The following is a 10,599-nucleotide window of genomic DNA, read 5'->3' as shown; positions in this document are numbered from 1 at the left end:
CTATTATTTAACTAAATTGGAAAATAAGAATGAATATGTATCTTATTCGATACTGACTCAAAAGTATTTTCAAATTTCGAAATTCAAAAAAATATTAAATTATGTTAAAATATTTAGCAAAAATAAAGACTAAGCCTAGGACGATTTCTTATTTAGAAGAATTACTAGTTCAGTAATAACTTTTAGAATAAACCGACATTTATCATTAAAAACGAGAATATTTTTTATTTGTACAATTAAAAAATACTTTCAATAAATTATCAAATGTAATTATGAATTAAATTATAGTGGAGTGCGCCTATCAAGTTTCTTATATTTCCATATGGCGTCTAAAGCGCCCTTAGTCATCATCACTGGCAAACACATGAGTTACCATAAAAAATAATTTATGCAAATTTATTGACACGTCAGAAAGCCACAAAGGCACACTTTTATTTTTGCCAAAGTACATATATACATACATATGTATGTACCATATACATATAATTAGACTCGTATGTACATGCACCTATAGTATTTATAGTCACTTTAGTTACTAGTACTTCATAATGAAATTCCTTCAAACGCACCATATGGTTCCTTATAAGCACCTATTTGCATAAAGCCAATAATTTCAGTTATCATTACGGTATAAGGTATACGTAACGTTAACATAACGACGAATAACGTAAGCAAAGAGAATTTGCCATTAACATTCTCTGGTAAATATACATATGTTGCTAACAGTAGCTGAGAAAGCATGTTTTAACAGAGCCCCATTTGGCCCCATTCGCTGCTTTGGCATTTCACGATAACGTTTTTGCATATTCGGTATATAGTCGTTCTAAATTCCGAATATTAATTTGAAAATGTATTAGTGGTAGAATTAAAACTTTATTTTCTAAACTTGTATAACCATTTTGGGTTTTTAAAATAAATACTGATTGGAAGAAAAAATAACGTTTTTAACAAGTTGACTATTTGACAGCTATTACTTGATGTACATACATATACACATAATGAAGCGGGATTTACTCCGAAACAACGTTTATTACTGACAAACGGCCCCAATTGCTGCAGAAAGTGGTCGAAAATTGGACTTTTTGGCTGGAATTTATTCGAGCCAGCCGCAGGTCACTTGCCCGAAACCATTTTTAAAACATAATGGCAAACCCTTAATAAAGCTAAATTCTTGGCCAAAACATTATATTATATTCCTTTTGAAAACTGTTTAATACTTTTATATAAAACTCAGACCTTCAATGCAAAAACAAAAATTAATTAAAACAAAAAGATTTTAAAAATGTTCTTGAAATCTAAACTCATTAATTGGAAAAACTTTACCTAATTTTCATTTTTTTACTGCAGATCTTAAAAGTATAATTAATATTAAAATATTAATAAATTAACCTACATATTCAAAGTAAACTAAAAATTTAAATCACCCCTCTAACGGCTCTGTGAATTCTAGCAACAACATTGCCAATTCCTGTCTGAACATGTTTTCCGCGCTGTTAAGTTGATTTGAATTTGAAGTTGAATTAACATTTGTGGGATGACAGAGAGCCGCGCTGCCAGCGAATCCACAAGCAGAGAAACAGAGAGCACGCCAAAAACAACAAAATCAAGCACACATTCATTTGACAAGCGTACCGTTATCGCAAGCAACAAAAACAACACACGAAACGCCAACACAACTACCACCACCACAACTAACCCCAACACCAACACCTTTCCACCACCAAAACCAGAGAACACACGCACCTTGTGGCAGAAGAGCGACGCCGCCCTCGAAAGCATCACCAAATAACGTCAGCGCCGCAGCCGACAGCACGATCAACAAAAACATACAACAACGCTACGAATTGGATTTGTACGAGGTATCTTCGTGTATGTACCGATGTGTGCGCCATATGTAACTGTACATACACACGCACATGGCAATAGCAAAGGTAGCCGAAGCGGTGCAGAGCAGCAGATATTCTATCAGCGGTTTCTGTAGTAGCTGAGGCACCAACAGATGTGCGACACAACGGTACTTTGCGTAGCATAGCGGTATACACCCGTGTTTAATTCTGTTTATGAAAGCAGAAAGAGCATAGCGTAAATTTGTTCCTATTTGCTGGTCGAACACTGAGCACACGGCAGCCGAGAGTTAACAGTGTTCTCTGGTACAAATGCACACTGATGCTGTTGCTTGGTGGTTGTTGTTGAATTCTTGGTAATTACGCTGAGGCTTGTCGCTACAGTGGGTAGTACTCGTGTCTAGCTATTGCTACTGTTAAAATACCCTCAACCCTCCGAGTTCCAATTTGGCACTGCTCTGTGTATCACACGCACATTCACACACACACACATCTCTGGCAAGCGGTGGTAGCAGCTACGCCAGCGCCGCTGCCAAATCGGGACGATGCCGTTAACGGTATACGCAGGCTGATTGTCGACTGCGGCAGTCAGCAGTCACGCAGCACGGCAGCATGCTTGCGGAACAGCCACACAAAAATCATCACAAGATATTGTAGTAGCGACTAGCACGTCGCGCGGTCAACACACACGTTGTTCCCAAAATAAAATTCAATTCAAATACAGTTGAAAGCAAATTGAAACCTTGGATTTCACTATTTGCCAGATAAAGTGTTGAAGTTATAACAAAGCCGTATCGAAAAATACCGTACACCTAGAGAATTACGAAAAATTTGTTCAGTTTGAATAAACAGTGCACACTGTAAATAACAAAGTCAAGTTGTGTAACGCTGAGAATTCGCAAAAAATTACAAAGGAAACGTTGAAAATTTATGCTAAATATGCGTGTTTGAAAAAATCCCAAAAAACGTAAGATTGCGCGTGAAAAAGTCGAAGTGTCACACTCGACGACCGGTAGCTTTGCCGCTGCTAAATAACGAAAACATTCAAGTGAACCTATGAAACATATAACAAATAATTAAGCAAGTGTCATAAATAATTAAAAAATCAAAATTAAGTGCAAACATTTTTAGCACACACTGTGCAGTTTTCCGACAAGTTGAAGTTATAAACATATATACATACATGTGTGTGTAAAAAACTAGCAGTTTGTTGATCTGCTTGTCGCGCCGCCATTTTCTCCAGCGAAAAATTTTCAAAACCAAAAAACAAAATTCGCTTGTAAATGCCAATAATAACTAAATGAATGTTACCAAGTGCATAATGATGCTCTAACACGCTCAAAATTAAAATAAAGTGTACCCAATTGCCGCCGCTTTTGCTAATTTCACTTAGCAAAGTATAAGCACAAAAGTCCGCGTGCAAACAAAGAAATCAGCTCATTCCAATGTTGTCTTGTTTGGTGCCGTCGTCATCACGTTTTGGCCAAGAGGATAATATAATAAACCAAAGTATGCCATCATCACCAGCGTTCGCCGTGCAATGTAAGTAGATGACAAGATCACATATTATCCAGTAGAGAATAGTAGCTAGTATTATTAAGGTTATTGCTATTGGATTGAAAGGACTTTATAATAGAGTAATAGTTAACCTTTGCTGTTATCACAGATCAAAGGTACTCCAATAGATCTTTCTGTTAAAGAATAATGAGTTATTTCTTGAGATCTTTAGTTTCTCTCTATAAAGATATAGTAGAAACCTAATTGTTTCCTATTAATTACGCCATTTTGGTCTGAACTATATATTTTATAGAGTTATTTTATCGTTACTTTAGTTTCGCTCTATAAAGATATATTAGAACCTCTATTATTTTTGAGTAAAAACAGCATTTTGCTCTAAAATATTTACTTCATGTAATTATTTCACCTATTTTATTTCCAATTGTGGAAGATAATTCATGAGTAAATATACTTAAGGCCTTAATGTGTTCACTTATTCTCTAACTATGCGTTATTATTCAGTTTTCGTATAAAAGCTTTATGTAATCTCACAAGATTTCGTTACAAATTACGGTACATTACACAAATTGTATTATTTCATAACTATACTGTTTTCCTGAGGTGAATTTTCCTCTTAAATGTTTACTGAATCATTTATTGTTTCAAAATATTTACAATTTTCTATTATTTTCTTGACTTTTATATTTCCTTTTTCTGAGACCGCGTTATCTTCAGACTTAATATTTCTGTTGAACTTTATATAACCCGTATGAGGCTTGCAATATTTGCTACGACATCAAACGGTCTATCACTTTGAGTAGTGATTTTTTTCCTACGCCAAATTATTTGTAAGCATTCATTAGCGTTTGTCGACAGTCGATTCATTCATAATTCTCAAAAATCATCTAATCGAATTTTATATATGTATACACTTTTAGAGAGTCCACTCATACATATCTGTTGTGATTTATTAATTTCTAATGCGTTTTATTGCAAATTTTATATCAGTTATTGCTTACTTATATATTTTATATATGTATAAGTATGTAGTCACTTATTTATTTTGTATTTGCATTCTTCGACTCTTGTGCATAATAAATACTTTTCAAAATTCCCCAGAATGCTTATCAGATTCACTTACTAAGCTTTAGTGCGGTACAAAGTTTGAGTGTTTTGCGGATGGTAGTTTTTCCTGTCAACAAAACTAATAATTCGGTTAATTTCTAAAGTAAAACAAATATTTACAGTTTGGTTTTATAACTAACGGATATGTAATTGAAATTATATTAAAGATGCAGTAAAATTCTTCAAGTAGGTACTCATGGAGCTCAATTCAACTGAAGAGAGTATGTCGATACTTCATTGAAGACATTAAAAGATATCCTTTCCTTAGTATTTTTATGCACTCAAACTGTAAATTTTAATATTAAAAAAAAAAACAAATCAACCAATTGGCTATGCATAAAAAAATATAATTAATTTTGCTGCGTAATTAATTTTTATGAAACCAAAAATAAATACTTTAAATTAAAATTATTTTTTTATTTTTTTTTTATATATTTTTTTTAATATTTTATTTTAATAAAATTTCTCAAAGAAAATCACCTGAAATCATTTATTTAACTCAAGAATTATATAATTTGTAAACGTATGACCTCAGCCATAAACTGCACTTATCGGCATTAGTCATCAGTAATTCCTAATAATTCGGCGGCTCAAATTAAAAAAGAAAAAACAAAGCAAACTGAACTGCCTACGTCATATAAATATAAGCACGTCTCTTATGTTAATTATATACAAACTCAGGTTCAAAATATATATGTACATACATATGTATGTGTGTATTTTTTCAAGATCACCGCTACCCAATGTGTGGTCCTTATAACCCAGAAAAGCGTCAAATATACAAAAAACTCCAAGGGGGCGATCAGCATATTACATACATACAGTGCATAGAATATAACCAAAATCATATATGGCTATACAGTGTGTTTGTATGTATGTCTCATTGTATATACGAAAAATTCACCTTAAACCGTGGCAGCAAAAGTGTACAAACAACAATAAATACACCGTCTGTTCATCAAGCATCAAATTACAGATCGCAAAAAGACTTGAGGTACACAACAAAAACTATCAAAAACAACAACAACAACAATGCAAAGAGTTTGAGTTTGAGCCAAGCACGCTTTTGTCAACACCGCCTGCACATTAAACTGAGTATAAGTAAAGTGTTCCACACACACACATACTCTCAAACAAATTTGTATCCTTAGTGTGCCATACAATGTTACCTCAGCGCGATAACTCTCTCTCTCGAAAAAAGCACAATAATAATAATAAACACCTTAAATGCTGCTTCAACAAAATTATCAGCCGTGCAGCGCCGAAAACAATAATTGGAAAACACTTTATTTGTAAACAAAAGATCATTGAATTTATAAACAATTATTTTTTGTACTTCTGCACACTGCTCTTGTTGTTGTAGCGTCTTTCAGCTCATTCGCTGTAATGTGAAATATACCCCTGGCAAGCGGAGATTTGTTTACACTGCAGCAGCAGCACAAAATATGATATGGTTGTTTGTGTTTTTGTAGGCGAAACTGTCGTTTTCTCTTTATTGGAAGACAATGAAAGGTTTCTTGCATGTATTTTGAATGAGTGACATAAGGTGCTGATCTTAACTGAGTTTGAGGGGTTTTGAAAAGTGTGTTTTTTGTGATTAATGAGTAGTAATAATTTCATAAAATTTAATTTTTTTCGATAACAGTTTTGTTAAACTCCTTATTTTTGTAATCGAGTAATTTTAAAGAGATTTCGTAAGAACCTTTTTATATCAAACTTTTTCGAAATATACGTTAGAATTGGTTTTTGGTGAAAAATTTACAAAAAAATAATACAGATTTTTATATTTTATTGAGATGCCATTTAATTTTGTATATTTTATTTAAACATTCTTTTCAACCATTAAAAATGTTGAAAAAAATTACTTTTTTTGAAGAATAACATTTTTTTAAATACTTTAGTATGTATGCTACCTTTGATCTTTACAACTCCTTTGGTTTTATATACCCACAAATTATTAAATTATTTGTACATCCCGAGCAAATATTTATATTTTAAATAGAAAATTTAGAAAAAAAAAACTTCGAACAAAAAATTAAAATATTTAAAATATTTTTTTTTTTGCAAATTTTTCTGTAAAAAATCACATTTTTTAATTAAAAATAGCATGCAATTTTAACAATTTGCTTTCATGTACTATATTTAATATTTTCCACACTTATGACAAGACAATTTTTCATATCGAGATAATTTTGTTTTGAAAAGCGCATAAATCAAAAATTATAAAAATGCTTTTAATTTTTTGTGTGCAGACTTTTTATGAAAAAAACAACAACAAAAAATGTTAACACATAAAGCAACAAATACCTATTTGCACACTCTGTAAATGTATGTGTTTTTGGGCTGCACCGCAACGAAACTGGCCAATTGAAATGTTATTTATGCACACACACACATATGAGCCAGAAGCAATGCGTGTGTGTGCGTTGATTTTTTGGCAGCCATGTGGCTAATTTCATTTAATGCCTTCTCGCACTTTTTTACTCGCCACAAACGTTGACAAAACGCAGGCAAAATACAAAAACAACGCTTGTCGACGCTGCGCTGAAAAAAAGTGTAGCAAATTGCTTGCAAATTGTTAATTTTAATTGTTATTGTCACAAAATGTGTGTGTGCATTATGCTTTCAACAGCTATTCATATGTATATACATAAGTGTGTGTTTGTTTGTGTGAAGTTAAAAAAAAAAAGTATTTTTAATTTCAATTATAAATATCTGCACCTTCGCGGCATTTAAGCATTTAAGCAGCCATTAATGGCACCATCATTCAAAAGGCGCCATTGCCGTCAAGCCACGACAACCTGTTAAACCGTATATAATTTGTTACATTTGTTAGCAAACAAGTGAAAGAAAGGCCGCACACATACACACAAATACAAAGTCAATTGTGTATTGGTAGCAAGCACCTCCTACCAATTACGAAGGCAACCACAACAAGTCAAACCACAAGCAAAGTCAACACACCTACAAATGACAGTCGACCGAGCGCGCACCTGCGTCGTCCAACTACCTCACACACAAACCAAGCATATACTTGGCTTGTAGGCAGGTACCCAACCAAGCTAACAGGTTTTAACCCTCATTGTGTGCTCGTAGAACAACACCAACAATCACACATAAGTATATAAACTCACCTTTGAGTGTATTATGGCTTGTGGCGTAGTGTTGTTGGACATGCGCACGCGAACAGGTACACAACGGCAAGCGACGACTTGGCCAGCCACAGTGACTTGTGGCAAGTGGCAAGCACACATGCTACCTTTGCATTGTGTCACGTGACAGCACACACACCTGTGTACTCCATAGAGTCAATAACGCAGTGCTACCGCTGAAAATGTGTGAATGGAGTTGTTGGCAGACACACGAAAAAGGTAAATAATTCCATTGTCTGCCGCATGCGGGGAATCCTAAATTTATGAGCAGACAGCGGTCAGACAGGCAGGCAGTCGGTGTTTCAAAAGTCAAAGCAAGAACAACTAGTACAACATAGCTTACAACACACCTTCGATTCGGACTTGGCAAGCAAGTGATTTGTTTGTGTTTGTTGTTATTGGTGTTTGTGCTCCTGTTGTAATCTCTGTGTTGCTAATGTGTCCGCTCATCATCCTGCCTTTTTGTGTGCATACAAAACACCATTTGTAGTTGTTGTTTGTCTGCTACCATTTCATACACCTTTGTCTGCTTGCTTTTTGTTTTTGTGGTTGTTTTCGTTACACTTGTCATAATCTGTTTGCTATGTTTCACAGCATGGTGATTACTACTGTACTGTCCACCGGTTATAGCTGAGCGATTTATTATTGTAACTCTTTATCGTTTTACCTTTGAAACTCGTTTGCATTCGTGTAGCAATTGATTTATTACGGTTTTATCTATGCACTGTTGATGACATTTCGAAGTTCTTGATTATTTCGTACATTCGTGGATTTTTTCCATTTTTTTCGATACTGTACTGCATAATACTTTCGGTATTAATTTTTGACAGAATTCAAAACTTTTTTGTGTCAAAACATAATCTCAAAATATATACAGTTCCTATGAAGGGCTTTAAATATAACCTAAAAATTTGTATTGATTTAGGAAGCGAAGATTTAGCGTTGCTTCATGGCAAATAAAATGAGAGAAAAGCAATCTATCCTATTTTAAGTTGTCTTGGATCGAACTCCATAAAATAAATGTTATACCATTTCTTTCTTCTTAGAATACAGCGAAGTTGGTCTTGAAACCAACATAATCTCTTTAAAATATTTTTTAACCTCAAAAATTCTTCGAAAAAATTGAAAAAGTATCTTTAATTTATATAAAATTTAATCATTAAAAATATTATTATTTTTCTTCTTAAAGTTCAGTGGAGTTGATCTTAAAACTAGCATAACAAATTTCCAATATTCGTTTAACCTCAAGAATTCTTTAATAAGTAGAAAACTATTTTTAATGTATACCAAATTTAATTATACAAAAGATTCTGCTGGATTCCATTGCACTATTCAAATATTATATATATTCTAAATACAATTGCTAACCACATAAGCTTAACATAATAAATTGAGATTTGTGCGAATTTCATACAAATCATAAAATCTGCCATACATTACGCCATGCAACACATAATCAAACGGCCAACCTTCGCAGCCGTAATGAAAATCTCGTTGAAACTACAACTTAATATTATTTCTTAGCAATGAACTTAATAGAATTAATATTTTTCATATTTCTCTTTTTTTTAATTTTTGGAAAAAAAACACACGCGTGGCGCCAGTTGATTGATATATACCAACGCAGTCTACAATATGTTCCATTCGATAAAAACTTAAAACTTAGACAAAATACATCAACGACAGCATAAATTAGCCGAGCATTTGTTACGCTTTGCAAAAAAAAAACAAAAATTAGTTATTTTGAATAAATTTTATTTTAAATAAATAAATAGCTTATGTAAGTGGAAGCGCTCGTGGAGCATATGCAAAGCATAAAAATTAGATGCGCGAGTAGATAATGGTGATCAAAGCAATAAATTGAAAAATATTAATGCACGAGAGAGAGCGAGAGGGGGCGGTGAGGAGTACAAATAACGCTTAACAAGATGTATGAGGTTTTCGCATCAGACGTATTTGTTTATAATAATTCTTTAGCTTTGCATTTAGTGTGTGTACAAACAACATACATACATGTGGCAAATATGATCGAGTGTGTGTGTTGTTTTATTAGCAACAACACGGTAAGTGCTCTCACGCAGCGCGCTCAGATGGTTTTGTAATTATTGAAAATTTAATACGATTTTCCATTAAGCCAAACAAGTGCTGCACACACACAAACACACCTCTATATATGTATGTATGTGTGTCTGCATAGGTATTATTATTGCTGTTATTATTGCTATGTGCGACTGACTGACTGACAAACGCAAGTACCGGCGGCTAAGCAAAATGAAGCTGGCGCACACACTCACACGCTTTTAAACATGAATCTTTATATGAAGGTGTATGGGTAAGTGTGTGTGTGTGCGCTGATGGCTATGTCGAAGTTGAGCGTAAACAAAACATAAACCTGTCAATGCGTTAAACTCATTCCAACAAATTGAAGGTGCGAACAAATGCGCGCTGCAACAACACACACTAAGCATGCATATAAATAATAAAAGCTGCAATCGCACAACAACAACAGCACACTCACACATGCATAGGTGTGAAGGAGGTGCTGCTGCAACTCCAATCCGTTACTCGCTAGTGGAAATTCACACAGTTAATTGAATTCGACGCTGCAATGCCGCCAAAGCAATTATCGTTTCGTTGGAAATTTATGAAATGCATATGCGTAAAGGTGTACCGTTAATGCGCATTGGTTGAGAGAGTAATGAGCGTTGCATGCAGTTGCTGAAAAGAAAGAATAGAGTTATGAAAGAATAGAGTATTGAAATTAGAAAATATAAAAAAAGGGAATGAAAATAGAAAAAAAATTAAAAAAAAAATTGTATATTATACACAAAATTTAAATAAAAAAAATATGTATTTATTATATTTTTATTTATTTATTTTATTTATTTAATTTTTTTTTTAATTTTTCTAAAAATATTTTTTTTTTTTTCAAAAAATTTTAAAATTGGTTTTTAAATATCTTTTTTATATATTTTTTAATT

General features: G+C 33.2%; 1 protein-coding gene across 1 annotated transcript in view; it reads left to right on the top strand.

Moving 5' to 3' along the window:
• The first annotated feature begins 2,169 nt into the window (after nt 1-2,169).
• Nucleotides 2,170-10,599, top strand: part of LOC105218609 (zinc finger protein 1) — a 47,587-nt gene continuing 39,157 nt past the window's right edge. The window contains exon 1 of the mRNA XM_011194311.3: nt 2,170-3,386. Within this exon, the coding sequence (XP_011192613.2) occupies nt 3,290-3,386 (97 nt within the window). The 5' untranslated portion in view covers nt 2,170-3,289. The remainder of the gene's footprint in view (nt 3,387-10,599) is intronic.

This window comes from Zeugodacus cucurbitae, chromosome 2 (assembly GCF_028554725.1).
Source record: "Zeugodacus cucurbitae isolate PBARC_wt_2022May chromosome 2, idZeuCucr1.2, whole genome shotgun sequence".
Lineage (NCBI taxonomy): Eukaryota > Metazoa > Arthropoda > Insecta > Diptera > Tephritidae > Zeugodacus > Zeugodacus cucurbitae.
Note: the sequence above shows the minus strand (reverse complement) of the source record. Positions and strands in the feature narration are given on the sequence as shown.